Source organism: Leptopilina boulardi, unplaced genomic scaffold, assembly GCF_019393585.1.
Source record: "Leptopilina boulardi isolate dan_hultmark-lab unplaced genomic scaffold, ZJU_Lbou_2.1 LbouV2_399, whole genome shotgun sequence".
In the NCBI taxonomy this organism is placed as follows: Eukaryota; Metazoa; Arthropoda; class Insecta; order Hymenoptera; family Figitidae; genus Leptopilina; species Leptopilina boulardi.
In genome coordinates, this window is record NW_026137972.1 from 344017 (window position 1) to 362392 (window position 18376).

The 18376-nt window shown below is 29.3% G+C and overlaps 3 protein-coding genes across 4 annotated transcripts; 2 read left to right on the forward strand and 1 right to left on the reverse strand.

Moving 5' to 3' along the window:
- Nucleotides 1-227: 227 nt before the first annotated feature.
- LOC127289119 (uncharacterized) lies at nucleotides 228-2231 on the reverse strand. The gene is made up of 2 exons (XM_051316896.1): nucleotides 2095-2231; nucleotides 228-997 (listed from the first exon to the last, which is right to left on the reverse strand). The coding sequence occupies exon 2, from the start codon at nucleotides 994-996 to the stop codon at nucleotides 427-429; it is 570 nt and encodes a 189-aa protein (XP_051172853.1). The 5' UTR covers nucleotide 997; nucleotides 2095-2231; the 3' UTR covers nucleotides 228-426.
- A 1394-nt stretch (nucleotides 2232-3625) lies between these two features.
- Nucleotides 3626-10254, forward strand: LOC127289120 (reticulocalbin-2). The gene is made up of 4 exons (XM_051316897.1): nucleotides 3626-4569; nucleotides 6405-6552; nucleotides 8125-8580; nucleotides 8946-10254. The coding sequence occupies exons 1-4, from the start codon at nucleotides 4359-4361 to the stop codon at nucleotides 9115-9117; spliced, it is 987 nt and encodes a 328-aa protein (XP_051172854.1). The 5' UTR covers nucleotides 3626-4358; the 3' UTR covers nucleotides 9118-10254.
- Nucleotides 10255-13072: 2818 nt separating this feature from the next.
- Nucleotides 13073-17061, forward strand: LOC127289123 (uncharacterized). 2 transcript variants are annotated; one of them, XM_051316901.1, is made up of 9 exons: nucleotides 13073-13291; nucleotides 13350-13469; nucleotides 14610-14727; nucleotides 14870-15125; nucleotides 15245-15361; nucleotides 15512-15602; nucleotides 15704-15840; nucleotides 16339-16471; nucleotides 16583-17061. In XM_051316901.1, exons 1-9 carry the CDS (start codon nucleotides 13148-13150, stop codon nucleotides 16634-16636), a joined length of 1170 nt encoding a protein of 389 aa, XP_051172858.1. In that variant the 5' UTR covers nucleotides 13073-13147; the 3' UTR covers nucleotides 16637-17061. The 2 variants fall into 2 exon arrangements, with proteins under 2 accessions (XP_051172858.1, XP_051172859.1); XM_051316902.1 differs by lacking the exons at nucleotides 16339-16471; nucleotides 16583-17061 and adding an exon at nucleotides 15925-15975.
- The last annotated feature ends 1315 nt before the right edge of the window (nucleotides 17062-18376 follow it).

The following is an 18376-nucleotide window of genomic DNA, read 5'->3' on the forward strand; positions in this document are numbered from 1 at the left end:
AATCTCAATACAATAAATGTAAGGGATTATTTTGCTTACTGCAGGGTAATTATATTATTCGTATATCACGAACTGATCACATAAAATAAGATCATTCCAATCTTAGAAATTATAGTAACCTTAAAATCTTTTATAGAGAAACAAGCTTGGGTTGCGCACAATATAAGGGTTTTGAACATAAATGTTCTAAAATGTAACTAAAAGGTACACATGGAATAAATAAATAATTTAATGGTGAAAAATAATTTATTTTTATTAATTTTAATTAAATATCGTTAACGAATTAAAAGTATAATTTCACAAATAAATACATACAGATCTAAAAGTTAATAGTGACAAAGTATAAACAATTATAGACTGCTAAAAATAAATACATATTTGAATGCAATATTTTACAGCTATATTTCATAAAAAAAATGTACATCTTCAATCGACTTGTTTTTTAGGCGTTGCTGCTATTTCAGCCATTGTAATTTTCGAATCCATTTGAATAAGCGTTTCAGAAATGCTATTAATAATAGAATTATAATTATTAAATAAATCGTGAATTTCCCTATTTAAGGCCTTTGATTCTTCATTCATTGGTAAATAATTCAACGACAAGGTATTTAATTTTTTTGATAGTTCTGGTGCTTCTTTCATACTCTCTATTTCCAAAACTGGATTTAATTTTTCTATTTCAGTTAGTAATCGAAGATTTTCTTTTATTTGCGCCTCAGAAGTCAATATATATTCTAATTTAGCGTCAGTTTGTGAATCACAATCTTCAAAATTCGAATCTAAATAATTACTTAATTCTGGTAATCTATTAATTAAGGTATTTATACTTTCGCGGCCAGAAAGCGCAGTTGATATGAATGTATTTATATTAAGGAGATTTTCAATAACAGGTGTTTCAGAAAATTTTTCCTTAGCTGCTGACATTGAAACATTTCCATAAATTTGCTTTTCAAGAGCAGCTACTCGCTCCTCTAATATTTCAAGACTATTCGACATACTGAAACAAAATATTTAAAATTAACAAATAAAATTTTTTCCTACATTTCGAAAGTAAAACAAATTTAATGGAATATTAAGGTTGTATTTTAAGACTGAAGAGTAATCTTTGATTTATGGAAAAAGTTTCGAAAAGCTCATTTAAAATTTATTAAAAATTTTAAATTAAAAATACCGACAACTGATATTTAAATTGTTGTTTATTTATTATTTATAGCATAATTTTACCGTTTAGAACTTTGAAAAATATCAAAATGATTTTTTATGTTATCTTATGTTTTCGCCATAAAAATCAAATTTTCGGATATTATCACTGATTTTCGTAATCAGAGCACCAAAATACATAAATATACGTGGTATAAAAAAATAGGAGATCAGTATACGGTAATTATATTTCTTATTAAAATTTTTTATCATTTATCTCAAGTACAATTTCTCATTAAGCTCTCCTCCAATTTTTATTAAAATCGGTTTATCCGATCGCGAGTATTTGATTATTTACTAAAATGTTAAAAAAACTTTGACCAACTTTGAAAAAATATTTACAAGTTTTTATTATACCATCATAGACTATCGAAACATATAAAAATGAAAAAAATCCATCGACCCAAAAAAATTTATGGAGCCACTTTAAGAATTCTTACCCATTACGATACTCATTTTTTCAAAACTGACAAATCTTTTACTAAATTGAGATTGTTAACAACGAGAATGTAAAAATAATAAAATTTATACAATTGCATGCGACGCAATATTTAAATCACCTGCGTTTGTTTTTTATAGAAATTTTTAACCTAATAAACGTCTATCTAATGTTTTCAACCTAAAAAAGGCAAAAATTTGTAAATTTTGAAATGGCACTTTTTTACAGTCATTTTAAATGGCATTTTTTCACAACTTTTTCGAAACGGTATATTTCTCCTCCCAAACGACGAAATATTCATAAAAAACAAATTTAATGTAAAAACGTGTTTAGAACATGTAATAAAAAAAGCTTTTTTTTAAAACTATCGGAATCATTCAACGTTTTTTTGAAATTAAAAAAACTACTTTTGTGTGTAGTTTTGTTGCAAAATTATAACAAATGAAAACAATTACCTAGTATATTTAATCCACTTATTTTAATCTCAATCAAAACAACTTGTTTTTCATGTCAATCATACATACATCAATATATAGATCTGTTAACTAATGAATTCAAAATATGTCATTCTTAAAGACTCACAGAAAGCTTCAGTTATTGTCCGCAGCACCACTGAACTAAAGGTTCTTCAATTACTTTTACAGTACACTTTGGATATCCATTTATTACTCACAATAATTATTTTCACCATTTTTTACTGATTTTTTGAGATTTTTAACCTCAAACCAAATGTTAATCGAATTATTCGAATTCGGTTAGCATCTGGTTTGGGTGATCCGCTATAGGGTTTCCTCTCAGGTTTATGCGTAATGGAGCGTTCACAGCTCGTCTGCCTGCGCAGGCAGCAATAAGAATAACAGAGATAAACAATTAGAGTTAAAGAGAAAAATAGTTATTTATGATAAAAAAAAGCAAAAACTTTATTTAATTGCGGACATCATAAAATCTTACATAAAATTTAAGAATTGAAATATCAACTCATTTACTTTTATCTATAAATATAACTAAAAAGACAATGTTACACGATTTTGGACAAATTGTCAAATCTGCGAACGTGCGAACGACCGAACACCCGAACCACCTCGCGGTTTTTCACGTCAAAAACATCGAAATCACAAACGGTTCTTTAGTTTTCGAGGCTAAAGGTGCTTATATACCTCAAATTTCGATCAGATGAACATTATTTCTGGACCGTGAAAATGCGTGAAAAGTCATTTTCACGGCGGGTATTTTTGAATTGTTTTAAACAAAAAATGTTTTTTTAAGAAATATAATATTAAATAATTGTTTTAATATGTAAGAACACTTTAAAATAGTGATAGAGAGATGATTTGATTAAAAAATTTAGCAAATTTTGCTTTAAAACGTTTTCTGCTACAAGAAAGTGTAAAATGACGATGTTTGTGAAATGGTTTGTACAGTGCTTCTTCCTTGTTAGTGTCTCTCAGAGTTTTGTTTATGTTATGTCGGTTCTTTTTAACTTATAATAAATAATGAGTGCTGAAAATAAATCGGTAAGTTGAAATGTTTATCAAATAAATTTAAATTCAACTAATTGTTTCGAATAACTGAAAGAAACATTTACACATGTACACTGTACAAACCATTTCACAAACATCGTCATTTTACACTTTCTTGTAGCAGAAACGTTTTAAAGCAAAATTTGCTAAATTTTTCAATCAAATCATCTTTTTATCACTATTTTAAAGTGTTCTTACATATTAAAACAATTATTTAATATTATATTTCTTAAAAAAACATTTTTTGTATAAAACAATTCAAAAATACCCGCCGTGAAAATGAGTTTTCACGCATTTTCACGGTCCAGAAATAATGTTCATCTGATCGAAATTTGAGGTATATAAGCACCTTTAAAATGAATCGAGCATAAACTTGGTTTTGTGGTGGCGCGTAGAAGCTTCCGTAGAGATGTGAACGCTCCATAACTTTACAACCCTGTTCGACGGATATTTTCACATTTCGTTGTTCCCAACTCTGCTTGTCACTTGACAGTGGGAATTTCGTCTGCTCTACGAAAGTTTATAAATACACCGTCAATTAAATACATATACATACACTAATATTTTGTTATTTCTTACTGGCTATTTGTGTATACAAGAGACTATTTAAATATAAAACAAAACACAAATGAATAGTTTAAAAAACACTGCTCAAAAGTTAAACACAACATTTTCAACATAATAAATCAAATTTTCAGGCTTGTATTCTTTTCTGTAAACAAATCGTGCTTCCGAAATAAACAAAAACATTAATTTAAAAAAATTTTTTATAAATAAAAAAAAATTACACTAATATTAAACAGTAAAAATAATTGAAATAAAAATATTTAACTAAATTTAAACTTAAAATTTCCGTTTTCATAAGAATTATTATATTAACTTATTATTTCTATCCAAATTTTAAGTTATAAATATAGATTTTAATGACTAATTTTCTGTTTGTTATAACTTGATTTTTTTCTCTCAACTTTTAAATAGAAAAGTATGTACTATTTTAACACGTTTGAATTGCTTCCGGCTTTAGGCTCCCGGTTAATTAATTCATAAACACGATTCAATTTAAATGAAAACTGAACTCTCACATTAAACAAAACTAGACAGAGAGGTCAGGAAACTAATGTTTATACCTCTTGGTTTAACATCAATAAAATCATTTTTGATTTAATTTTTTAAGTTAAAAATTTCTGCCATTTAAAATAATGAAGAAATATAAATATATTTTGTTTATTTATTGTTTAAACTTTATTGATGTATTTCAATTATTTTGCGATGCTGCATCTGCACATTTACATCATCACAGAGAATCATTTGAGAAAGAAAGAACTGAAGATGGTGCATTTAGTCCAAGAAGCAATAATCATTATGTAAATGGTGAACATCATCAAGAATTTGATCATGAAGCTATTTTGGGTAAGTGTATAACGCATATCACCTTTTTAAACTTTTATATTCCTTTTTTTACATTCTCATCATAATGAGAAGGTATTACATTTGGGCGATTTTGAGCAATCTCTAATTCCAGTAAATCTCGACGTTTTGAGACTTTCTGATGCCGAAAAAATGTGTCTTAAAAAAATGTTTGTCTGTATGTATGTATGTATGTATGTATGTCTGTAGACAAATTTTGTCCGACGATAACTCGAACAAATTTTAATGAATCGACTTCAAATTTGGTATACACTTTAAGTGTACCAAAATCTTGCCTGAGTTCGTTGGCCAGATGATTTCGTCAAAAATCAACAAAATTATTCAAATTTTAAGTTTTTAAAAATTTCAAAAATTCGCATTTAAAAAAAAAAATTTCAATTTTTTTTCGAAACATACGAGTAAAAATAAACACTTTTTTCCTCTGACAATTTTTAATAGCGATTAAAACAAAAAAGTTATACCTCTTTTTTTAAAAAAAGGACAAAAAAAGACAAAAACGGATGAAAAATGGGTAAAATGCAGGGCAAAATTACTTTATTTTGAGAAAATATGAGCAACTATGTATTATCTCTGTTTAAACCACCTTAAATTAACACAAATAACAGTAACTTACTCATAAAATTCCGAATTTTTTGTTTTTAATTTTTTTATAAGTCCAACTATTGTTTTGCATTTCCAAACATTGCAATTGTTTTCAAAAAATCCTCTATTTTAAAATAGTTTATATTGCACTGTTTATACCACAATTTCGTATTTTCTGATTATTTACTTTTGAATTGGATTAAATTAATTTATTTGTAGATTTTTTACATTCTCATCATAAATAAGAAAGTATTCGTTTTGGTCGATTTTGACTTTTTCTAATTTCAGTGAATCTCTACGTTTTGAGACCTCCTGATGCCAAAAAAATATGTTTTGAAAACCTGTCCGTCTGTTTGTCGTCTGTAGTCTGTCTGTAGACTTTTTTTGTCCCCACGATAACTTGAACAAATCTTAACGAATCGCTTTAAAATTTGGTACACGCTTTCAACATGTAAAAATGAAGCCTGAGTTCGTTGGACAGACTAATCCGCCCAAAAATTCAAAAATTATTCAAATTTTGAATTTTTAAAAAATTCAATTTTTCTCAAATTTGGAAAAATTTTTTTTTTTAATTTTCCCTTAAAATATTCCCAAAAGTAAACTTTTTTTCCATTAACACTTTTCGATACAGATTAAAACAAAAAAGTTAAAAAAGTTATGTTCTATAACGTTTAAGGTAACAAAAATTTAAAATTATTTTTGATGTGTTATTTTACTCATTAATTTTTTGCGGCACAGTTTTAACCTATTTTTCCACCTTTTCTTTCAGCAACTTTCCTCTCTAGATTCATGAATCTAGAGAATCTAAGAACTTTGCAAAGTTTTTGAAGCAGTATTCATAAAACATTTTTTTCACTATAACGAAAGCATTGTGAAGTGAAACAAAAATAATAAGCCAGTACCCGTAAAAATTTCGTTAATGGGTTAATGCATGCCTACTTTTTCTATTGTATGTTTATATAATTTTGATTAATTTAAATCAATTTTAATTCAATCACGATTTAAATCAAAGGGTTACACCCAGAGAAATTATATATTTGTCTCAGATCCAAATAAATTTAATTTGGTTTTAAGTATTTCTCTTGCTAGGTCTCTTACATTAAGAAAAAAATTCTTATTCCCTTTTGAAGAATTAAAAAGTTTTTCTAAATTATATTAGATGAAAAAATATCGATTTACAAGTTACAAGTTCAGAAACAAATTTAATATAATTTGTTAATCTCTTTTTTATGCAGGAAGTGTTAAAACAGCTGAAGAATTTGACAAATTACCAAAAGAAGAATCTAAAAGAAGATTAGAAATACTTTTGACTAAAATGGATCGTAATAAGGACAAATTTATTGAACGAAATGAATTGAAGGCATGGATTCTCCGATCTTTCAGGTAATGTAATGAAAGAATTCGCACTAGAATTTTTCATTTAACATTTTTGCTTCTTAAAATATATTTTTTACATTCTCATCATGTGAGGAAGTTTTATTTTCAATTTAAGTAATCGTTGATATTATTTTAATGTTCATAATTTAATCTTATCAATAAAGGACACGTGAATATTCCCCACATTAGATCTATCGAAATTTTTGGGGTGCCGAATTAAAAAATCATCCAATTTTTATTTAGCACAATAAATTAATTATTATTTTAATCGTGTAAACCAATCATGATAATTTACCATTTGAATTATAACTACCCAGGTGCGAGTTGGCGGTCGGCCCCAAGTTGGGCCAACCATGTGCTCAGTCGGCCTACCATGGCCAGCCAGAGGACGGGCCAACTAGCGAATTGATAACGTCAACCGACCTAGGGTCGACTTGGTTGGCCCAACTATGGCTGCCAAAGGGCCGACCAATAAAAAATACAATATAAAAATTTGTTATACGAATAACATATATTAGTAATTATTCTAAATTCATCATACAATTATTTTAGGTATTTAAACACTAAACGCAATCTTATACATACATACTAGGGCTGCCGACCGTCGTGCCCGATGGTTGGCCCAACTATGGCAACCACAGTTGGCCTGACTATGGGGGACTATGCCGACTGTATTTTTAGAAATTTTAAATAAGAATAAAAATTTTAATTATCATAAATTAATATAATAATAATTAATATTATAGTATTAACAAAATAATTCTTAAAAAAATTAACTATTTCAAATTATTTAATAAATATTCTATTTTATAATAAAATAATAATGAACAATTTATTTCATATCGAATCACTTTGGCGTTGGCAAAAAATTATTATAAAAATAAAACTTATTTAGATAAGAAAATTAGTCAATTCGAAATAAATTTTGCGTTTAATTTATCATGTATTTATATTTTAATTATTTAAACGACCATTATATCCCACAGTCGGCCCAACTGTGGCTGCCGACCGTCGTCTTCAACGGTTGGCCCAACTATGGCAGCCACAGTTGGACCGACTGTGGCTGCCAAGGTCATGCTGACCATAGTTCCCCATAGTAGACCCAACTGTGGGTGCCCTAGTCATGCCGGCCATTGTTCTCCATAGTCGGCTGAACAAGGGCGGCCAAGGTTGGTCCAACTGTGGCTGCTTACCGTCGTGCCAGATGGTCGGCCCAACTATGGGAACCATGGTTGGTCCAACTAGAGCTGCCGACGTTGGCAGCCATAGTCGGGCCACCTTTGGGTGACAATATTTACCATGGTCGGCCCGACTAGGCCGACCGAAATTCGCACCTGGGTAACAAATTGTAAATTTGTGCTAATTTTAAATCGAATTTCTTCATTCCAAAAATGATTAATAAATTTTTCTTTTTTTGATAATTATCATTTTCTGCTCTAATTAATTTTTTCACAATTCTTTTGTGATATCTTCTAAACTTGCTGGAATTAAATATTTAAATTATTAGTTATTTTTATTTGAATCTAATGTGGAGAATATTTATGAGTCTTATCAATAATAATTTGTCGTTGTTAACAGTATGTTGTCAACGGAGGAGTCACAAGATCGATTTGAAGATGCAGATGCAAATGAAGATGGAAAAATAAGTTGGGATGAGATTCTTCAGGACACTTATGGTTCTGATTCTGAAGATTTAGCTATCGATGATAAATTAGTTAGTGATGATAAAACTACATTTGAAACAGCTGATTCTAATGGTGATGGGTTCTTAACAGCAGACGAATTTAAAGCCTACACACATCCTGAAGAAACACCAAAAATGTTTCCATTATTATTGAAACAGGCTATTGACGATAAAGATACGAACAATGATGGTTACATTGATTTTCAAGAGTTTCTTGGAAATAGAGCGAAAGGTGAAGATAAAGAATGGCTTTTAATTGAAAAGGAAAAATTTGATCACGAACATGATAAAAATCGTGATGGCAGACTAGATGATAAAGAAATTCTTTCCTGGCTTGTACCAAGTAATGAGTAAGTATTTACAGTAATAAAATTTTCAACAAAATTCTTATGTTAAATATATTTAAATATATGTTGTATATGTATATTATTTTTTTTACATTATCTAATATACAGTTCCCATAATGTGAGTATTTTAAAATAAGTGAAATTCCGAAAATAGCAAATGTTGAAGAGCGCTCTACAACATATATGAGTTTCATCCAAATTGATTTCGAATCTATAAGCAGATTATTAAAATTCAAAATGGCGACTCTAATATGTCAAATGGGATATTTTTAATTTTAAATACCGAACAAAGTCGTTTAAAATTTGGTTTTTCTTTTGAATACGAATTTAATTGTTTTGTAAATTACAACTTATAATAAAATTTTCAGTGATATTGCAACAGATGAAGTGGATCATTTGTTCGCTGCGGCAGATGATGATCATGATAATCGTTTGTCATACGAAGAAATATTAGATCATCATGATACATTTGTTGGAAGCGAAGCAACTGACTATGGCGATCACTTACAAGACATCCATCGCTTTGAAGATGAACTTTGAAAATAATTTAATCATCGATTATAATTATAAGTTATAAATATTTTTCAGTAATTTTAATGCCTGTGCTGAAACCACTCGATGCTCTGATTTGAAAGTTATTACGCATAAAAATTCTCCTTTTGCGTATATCTGAACATGTAGTGATTTCAACGTAGGTCTTCTAAAAACTGACGAGTTAAAAGCGACGAAATTAATCTCCATCAATATTAAAATATTAATTTAATTAATTATAATATTTTATTGTGCTTACAATTATTAAAAAATTGACTGATTCACTTTTTATATTCGCATTTATTATTTATTACGTCTATTAACCAAAGTAATATTACGAGGAATTATTCCTTGAAGCGTGATTTGGTTTGAATAAGAGAATATCTGTACTGAATATAGTAAACTTCTAGCTTAAGAAAACTGTTACCATTATTAGTAATTTGTCCCTGTAATATGGACTAAGGTAATTAGGAGTTTAATTGGCAAAAGTATTAATAAAGCTTTTAAAATCTGTACATCTATAAATCTTCCATTGACTCTTATATTTTTTTGAGTCGTTTTTTAAATTATCACCAATGTGATACCGATGTCTACGAATTAAATTTTAGAATTTTTTAAAATTTCTATTAGTCGCCCTACAGTTGATGCCAAATTTTACTGTCGCACAAAGAATTATAATAATTAACTGCAAATGAATTGTACCTACATATGCTTTGAGAGTTAAGTGGAAAATTTTGCAAATGCTAACAATAAGAAACATATGATCAGAAATGAAAATTTAAATAATGGAATATAAACCTATTTTATTTAACAATTAAATTATGCTCTACAAATTGAATTTAACAGGATGTCAAATTAATTTTAATTCCATAATTTTTTGAAAATTAAACAAAATTTTTAAAAAACAAAGATAATGGTATTTTTTCTTGCCATAAAATCATGTATTAATTTTTGGAACTAAAACTATTAGAAATTGCAAAATACTTTACCGCTATAAAAGAATGGATAAAGGAATTTCTATTGGATGAAAGTAAAGAAAGTATGTACGTGTGAATGAAGAGGAAGAAAATTAAGATGTAAAATAAGAATAAATTAATGTTAAGATTCAAAAGTGTAAAAAGAAGTTTGTAAAAACTTGAAAGGTATTGGGATCTCTTGTACTGTAAGACGCTCTCTGGCGAAAATTTTTGTAACCCTCGAGAGTAGGTCGTTTTGTCTAATTTTGTCCAACTTCCACCAATCAGCGTAGGTTTTTAACGCGGTGTCGAAAAATGGTACCACTGAGAGGAGGTTAAATGATTAAGCCACGCCCCACAAGAGATCCCAATACAAAAAAATAATAAAATATGAAATTATCATTCAAATATTAAAGTATTTTGTTGTAAAATACTAACACCTAATACAGAATATTTTTTAAATTTGTTTATAAAATAATAATAAAAATAATATTTTTAATTTATTTATAAATGTATACGGGCTTACAAAAAATATGATTTTTTATTGTATGTGCCATTCCATGAGTTTTTTTTATCACTTTTCGGAGTAACCTATTCAAATTAAATGAAACATTTTTTTAATAATATTTATTAATAATATAAAGGTCCAAAATAATTACTTTTTAAGTAAAAACAATTGTTTATTTAAAAAATACAACAATAAATAATTTAAAAAATTCACTTTTTTTCTGCACCACCAAATAAATTGGTTTAAAAAAATATGCACAAGAAAAATGACGTAATTCGAAATAGTTAACTCACAATTTATTAAACAATGTTTGTTTACTTTTTTGTATTTTATTTACTGTGAAACGTCTGCTATCGATGCGCGCGACGTTCGGAAGTTGTCCCTCTCGTTATTGAGCAGAAGCTCATTACACTAGCGTAATAAAAATCATGTGTCAAAAATGAGGTTTCTCATCCTTCAAAAATGTTTTTTATGATTTTTTATTGCAAAGTAGTAAGTCGAATTCGCGTAAATCGGGGTTTAAGTTTTCATATAAAATAAATACAATAATTTAGAATTTAGAAGAAATATGTTTAATAAAGTATCAAGTAATAAAACTATTTACATTTTTATGAATAAAAACAACGTAAAAAACAATAATAAATTATTTATTAATTAATTACGAAATTCGCGCGGCCATAAAAAAACCGCGTATCTTCGGAGCTTCTGTTGCATTTGCGTAGTTATGTTCTGAAGGCGCTTTCTCCAACTTATTTTGACCCTTCGCCACCTGTGAACTACGAAGGCTCCTTTCTCTTTTTTACCTTCGGAGATAGCACGCCTCAGAGTGCGAGACTGGATATGATCCTTCCTCACAAATCTGAATGTCTACAGTTTTTTAAAAAGTTGAGAAAAATTTTTTATGTTATTTTATTCCTTCCAAGGATCGAATTTTTCTCCAGTTTTTATTAAACATTCCGGAAGGGAAAATCCTTACTCCATACCTACGGTTTTTGTCCGCAAAGCCTAGAACGCACTTCAGGCCAGGTAGTATAGTCCATCCGCTAACCAAATGGATTTGTAATTTCAGGAGCACAGATTGTGCTGTTATATCACAAAGCTCCTAGAATTACTTTCTGGATTCCTGGCAAGATTAGAGATTGTAATACCCTAGATCAGGCGGCTAATAAATTTACACTATAGCCATTAAAACAGCTTTTAAATGTACACTGTAAAAAAAATTTTGTGTCGATTTACACGCCGAATGTAATCAGTCAGATTAGCCGTGGAATCTTTTAGTCCTTACAAGTCTCCCGGTCTGGACGGCATCTTCCCTGTTCTCTTACAAAGAGCTACAGGGGATGCGGTGGGACCATTGGTGAGGCTTGCCAGGTCTAGTCTGACTCTCGTTTATGTTCCAAAAGTATGGAAAGATATCAAAGTTGTCTTCATACCCAAAGCAGGGAACAACGGATATTCCTCACCGAAGGATATTTCCGTTCAATTAGCCTGGCATCTTTCATCCTGAAAATATGCATGGTAGACAGATACATCAATGGTCTAGTGGGTCAAAGTTGAACTAAAACCAGCGATGTCTTAAGGAGCATTACGGGTGCGGTGCCCACTACGCCCACAATGGGTCCTTGGTGTTCTCTTAGGACTAGAACTCTTACCTGAGACTACATAGGAATAGATGCCCCAAAGAATTGAGCAGGTGGCGTACGTCTTTCTAAAAAACCTTAGTGGGTAAGCCTCTTCTTAATATGATTAGAGATAGGACTTTTCCACTTTACCTCTTTTTGTACGAATCAATACCAATTAAGTATTTAAATATGTCTGTTAACGTAAATTGCTTTCTGAGAATTTTCAGGCATATATGTAATTAAAATAATTGCCATATATAAATGTAAACTGAAAGACTGCATACCGTCTAATTATATTGGATACCAGTTATAAAAGTTTATACTTTGTATGAAATAAAATTAATCAATAATTTTTCTGAATACAATACTTTAATCATTTAAAAATGCATTTGCCATTTCGTATTTTGGAAAGTTGACTTCAAATTAGTATTCAGCAGTAACCAAAAAACTTTTCGAAAGTACCCCTTAGGCAGTGAGTTCCAATAAAATCTAATCGCTCTGTACCTCATGTTTGTTTCATTTTAATAATGTTCTTTTTCAACTTAGTCATAATAACTATATGTTACAATCATAGAAACATAAAGTAACAATAAGTATTTTATCTAAGGTTGATGAGGTACTCTCACATAAAATGTACTGTCTATACTTCTTTATTTTTATCGACAGAATCTATGGACACTATAATGCAACAGTATTGATTAAATTTTTTTCATACAAAATTTAAACCTTTTCATCCGGTCATTATTATAATTACAGACACTGTCCACACTTTCAGTTTAAATGTAGATACGGCAATTATTTTAATTATAGGTACGTTTAATAGTTCTTACAAGACGTTGTTCGTTAATATACATATTTAAATACTCGGTATCGATTCGCACAAAGAATGAGGGTGGTCATAAGAATGACCAAAACAGATTGCCTTTTGCCAATATTGCATATGCATCAAAGAGATGGATATAGTTCAAAAACCATACTATAAAGTTACCAGATATATTATAATTGTAATAGGATTAAGTCGACATCATCCCATGTGGTTCAATTTATTTTCAAAATTTTACATTCTTTTTATTTATCTTTCTTTTATAGTTTTTCAGGTAATATTACATTTGATTATACAGTTACTTTTTAAATTTAATTAATTAAGAAATTTAGGTTGCAGGATTGGTAAAATCATTCGGTAATGTTGACATGATATTGGAGTGCATGTCGCCAATATGTTATGTTTCAATGAGTACAATTCTTTATATAAATAACATTCTTCAAGTAAAACAAGTAATTAATGAATATTCTTTCTTTTGCTCTCTTAAAAAAATCTATGTTGTTCACTGATCTTCTTGCAATTAATTGTTCTAACAAGTTTTAATAAAAATTTTTTTATGTTGTAAATTTAATTTTTTCTGCCGTTTATACTCCTGCCCTATTGGCATATTACGCACTCGACAAGAGTCCCCGAGAAATACTTTTTATGGATGAAGCATAACCATTCTACAAATTTTTGCAAATTTTTAACCTAATGCGCCTACAGTGCGACTTTCGAAGATAGGAGTACTCGCATTTGCCTGAATTACCCGTCATTGGGTTTTCTCGCCAGAGAAGAGGGAAACTGTAGAAAAACCTCTTCTGAGTACAACCGGTTTATCGACTGTCTAGTTTCGGCGGTATACATCGGACAATTAATCGACAATGCATACCGTCGCACCTAGACGTCAAACCTCCCGCTCAGAATAGCTCACATGTCGGAAAAATCCCCGGCTGACGGGGGGCGCGAACCTCGTTCGCTCAACCCGCAAAGCCTGGAGCACCAACCAACTGAGCTATTCCGTCGGTGTAAATTTAATTTACTTTATAAGATATGTAATTGAGCAACCAACGCCCGGACTGTGGGTCCCAAAAGCAATATCTACTTCGAGTTGCGCGGTGGAAACGAGAACGAGCCAATAAAGAGACTAGATTCTATACCCCTCTACGCAACTCGAAGTAGATATTGCGGTTGCACATTTTGTACTTGCACCAGAATTTGGAACAAGTTCTTGTATCAGAACTTGTACAAGATCTGGTACAAGAAAATGCATGTGCTCTTGTACGTATTCTTGTGCAATATGTACATTTTCTTGCACCAGATTTGGTACATCTTCTTGTACATGTTCATTTATGTCTTCATTTAGTAAAAATTAAAAACTTTAAAGGCATGAACCTGCATAAGAATAAAATGTACAAGAACATGTACATTTTCTTGTATACAATTAAATATATTTTCTTGTACAAGATCTGATACAAGAATTTGTTCCAAATTCTGGTGGAAGAAAATGTACATTTTCGCACCAGAACTGGTACAAGTTCAGCTGCTGAACACGTACAAGATGGATTTTCAATAGGGTTGTACGCTGAGGCTCAATTATACTTTCTTTGTAGATAAATGTTATTTTCTGGAAAATAAAAACTGACTGGGACACGTTAACATCAGAAGCTGAAGTTGATATTCTACATAAATATGGGAGAAAATGTCAAATTTACACTATTATATATACTCGTACATATTTTCTTATATTAGATTCGCAATTACATATTTAGGAAATTGTATATACAAGATTTTGTAGTTAAATATACCTTTATTACTGTCATTAATTCATAAACCTTTGATTTTCTACTTTTTTAATATTGTCATTTTTCAGTTGGAATATTTGGAAATGTTATATTTTATTATTTTACACATGGCATTCCTCTGTTGATTAATATTTTTCAAAATAGTAATAAACCCAAACCGCTGCTGTTTCTTATTTATTGTGGCGTAGATTCACAAAAATACTACTATTTGATATTATTTTACAGTTATTTAGTTGGTTGGTTTTGTAGTTATTCGATTGCAAGTGGAGCTACTCTTCTTGTAATGTTTCTTGAACATGCTTGCGGAATATTTGATATTATAGGGTAAACTCAATTTATTGTTTGTATTTTTAGACATTTATTAAAATTTATAAAAACTTTAAGTCAATGTGTGATTTATTCGGTAGTATTAAATAAGACTACAACATACGTATTGTTCGCAGGCATAAGTTGTCTATTGCTATTAAAGAAAATCCTGATTCTTTTAATGACATTAGTTCTCGAAAAAAGCTTAAGAGGGAAATTAATCTTTGTGTGTCAATGCACAGAAAAGTTCTATTGTTTGTATAACATAAATTTTACCTAAAATTGAATATACTATTAGTATTATTATTTTGACAAATAATAAATAAATGTTTAATGTAAAGTTTTTCACACTTTACACTGAGAAATCAAATCAACGGACTAATAAAAATCTTTTACTTTTTGAGATTTATCAATGATATTCAGACTGTTCTTTCAACTCCCTATCTTTTTGTATTTGGGTGTTGTATATTGTTGCTAAGCACGACGGGAGTCCAAGTAAGTGAATGATATTGATAAAAAGAAGTTTTTGCATCTGTTAGCTGCAATGTCAATAAAGAATATTCACCTATAGGCTCTAATCTTATTCTGTGATTCAGTATGTGATGAATATGAAGGAGTCTGGTGATGGAATGAGGTTCGGAGTTTACGTAATATGTCAAGTATTTCATATTTTTCTTTTAACACTACCAACTCAGCATTTACTGGATAACAGCCTTAATCTTTCTAGCTCTATGTACAAATTATTTTTCAAAGTTTTAATATTTTTTTAAATTAAAATACAGCAAAAAAGATCATAACATTAATTTATACTTACAAGGATTATTGCTTTTATTCATATATAATTTGAGCTCTGCAAGTTGTCATTAACGTCCCTGGTTAAAATTTGGGACTGATTTAAGTTTAAATACAGACAAATAAGTTCGGAATTAGTCCAGAAATTGTACGAAAACAATTCGAAAATGATCCGAATTCTAAAATAAATTACTTTTTGAAAGATATACCTTAATATAAACTTCTAACTTTGATTCTACATAATATGCATCCAACAAAAATGGTATTTAACATAATTTTCATTTAATAAAAACATATGTACACTTTCGGGAATTGTCATATGCTTCTCCTTTTTTAATGAATTACTTGTAAATAAATACTTTAGCGTTATGAACTTTGAATAATTTTATAACTAACAATTATTTTCATAATTGATAAAATTAAACATTTATTTTATTAGATACAATGCAGATTGGTACCAACTGTCAACTGAAACAAAAAAATTGTTACTTATAATAATGAGAAAAGTTTCTGAACCAACTACATTTATCATTGGCAAAATATTCATACTTTCATTGCAATTTTTTACGAAGGTATAGTAATTTTTAAAATTGAATATAAATTAATTGCTTTTTGGGACATTCTAGAAAGGTCAGATTATGTTTTATTAACATTATTTTTAATTATTATGAATTTAATTAAAGGTTCTTCAAACATCAATGACATATTTCACAGTATTGAGGTCTGCGCGAGGATAAAAAGAAATTTTTACTGTTCTTTATGAATAGTAATTTAGATATTTGAATAGTCTTTCAAAAATCTTTAGTAGTAGACAAAATGCTTAGACGATCACACTTTATAAAGAATCGTAATATGGTATTAATTTAATTTCAATGCGTTGAAATTGTTCATCATTAAACATGATCTTCATTAAATCGATAAATTGTAATTAAGAAAAGAAAAATTTTTTATAGCGAGTTATGTCGAGTCACGATTACTTGAAAGTAAATAAAACTTATAAAAACCGCTAATATTTTGTTTAATTATAGAAAAACCTCAATTTCATTTCTAACGGCTTAAGAAATAATCAGCGACTGAAATTCTAAGCACGGCACTCTTCATAGCAGTTTGAATTTTAATTAATTAATTTTTTCAAACTGAAAAATTGTAGATCAATATATCGGAAAAACTTTTGTTAAAAGAATAAGTCGCGTACTATATCACTAAAAAATAATACTATTCTTAATTAATATACAAGATATATAAATAGGTCAAGAGTCAATCTTTTAACTTATACGGAAAGTACACTTATTATTACCCTAGGGCAATAATAGATCCATTACTAACCTGCAAGCCCGAACAATTACCCACATAGCACAACTTCTTGCTGTGAGGTTACTATAAGGATATCTGTAGGGTTTGTAAGGTTATCGTGTAAGCTTGCAGTAAACTTGAGGTAATCTTAAAACTTCCGCCTTACAATAAGCTTACACAGTAAAGCTAAGGTAAGCTTACACAGTAAGGTCGTGGTAAGTTTACATGGTAAGGTTGTGGTATGCTTACACGGTAAGGTTGTTGTAAGCTTTTCGTAAGGTTACTGTGAACATAAAGTAATTGAAAATATATTAAAAATAATTACATTACAATATATATTATACCTATTATAAATTTCTTTTTATAAAAAATTATATATATGGTAAAGTACGTCATGAATCCCAGTAGGGTTTGTTAAATAAAATTTACTGCGCAGCGGTATGTGCCATAGAAAACTACTGCGCATAAATATTAATAAAATTTATTTATTAACAACATTCTATGTTTACAGTAACCTTACAGCAAACTCACAGTAACCTTACGAAAAGCTTACAACAACCTTACCGTGTAAGCATACCACAACCTTACCGTGTAAGCATACCACAACCTTACCATGTAAACTTACCACGACCTTACTGTGTAAGCTTACCTTAGCTTTACTGTGTAAGCTTATTGTAAGGCGGAAGTTTTAAGATTACCTCAAGTTTACTGCAAGCTTACACGGTAATACAAACCCTACAGATATCCTTTCAGTAACCTCACAGCAAGAAGTCGTGCTATGTGGGTAATTGTTCGGGCTTGCAGGTTAGTAATGGATCTATTATTGCCCTAGGGTAATAATAAGTGTACTTTCCGTATAAGTTAAAAGATTAACTCTTGACCTTTTTGTATATCTTGTATATTAATTAAGAATAGTATTATTTTCTAGTGATATAGTTCGCGACTTATTCTTTTAACAAAAGTTTTCCGTCCAGCATTTATAATCTCTTAAAAATGCTTTCTCAAGGAGATTGAATTCGATGAAATTTTTAAAATTATTTCTATATCTAGGTAATGTCAATATATTTAGTTATTTATTTTTTCCAGAATATCCTGTTATTTTTTATGCATATCCCTAAATGTTTCATCTGAACAGAACCATAAATTATTTTTAAATTTTTTGAAACATAAATTTGTAAAATCGC

Excerpts from the sequence above, each read along its gene's own strand:
- LOC127289123 (XM_051316901.1), top strand. The coding sequence starts at position 13,148 with ATGGATATAGTTCAAAAACCATACTATAAAGTTACCAGATATATTATA. Across the intron at positions 13,470-14,609 it reads ACATTCTTCAAGTAAAACAA|ATAAATGTTATTTTCTGGAA; the intron begins GTAATTAATGAA and ends CTTTCTTTGTAG. Across the intron at positions 15,362-15,511 it reads ATGCACAGAAAAGTTCTATT|ATTTATCAATGATATTCAGA; the intron begins GTTTGTATAACA and ends TTACTTTTTGAG.
- LOC127289120 (XM_051316897.1), top strand. The coding sequence starts at position 4,359 with ATGAAGAAATATAAATATATTTTGTTTATTTATTGTTTAAACTTTATT. Across the intron at positions 4,570-6,404 it reads TGATCATGAAGCTATTTTGG|GAAGTGTTAAAACAGCTGAA; the intron begins GTAAGTGTATAA and ends TTTTTTATGCAG. Across the intron at positions 8,581-8,945 it reads TGGCTTGTACCAAGTAATGA|TGATATTGCAACAGATGAAG; the intron begins GTAAGTATTTAC and ends TAAAATTTTCAG.
- LOC127289119 (XM_051316896.1), bottom strand. The coding sequence starts at position 996 with ATGTCGAATAGTCTTGAAATATTAGAGGAGCGAGTAGCTGCTCTTGAA.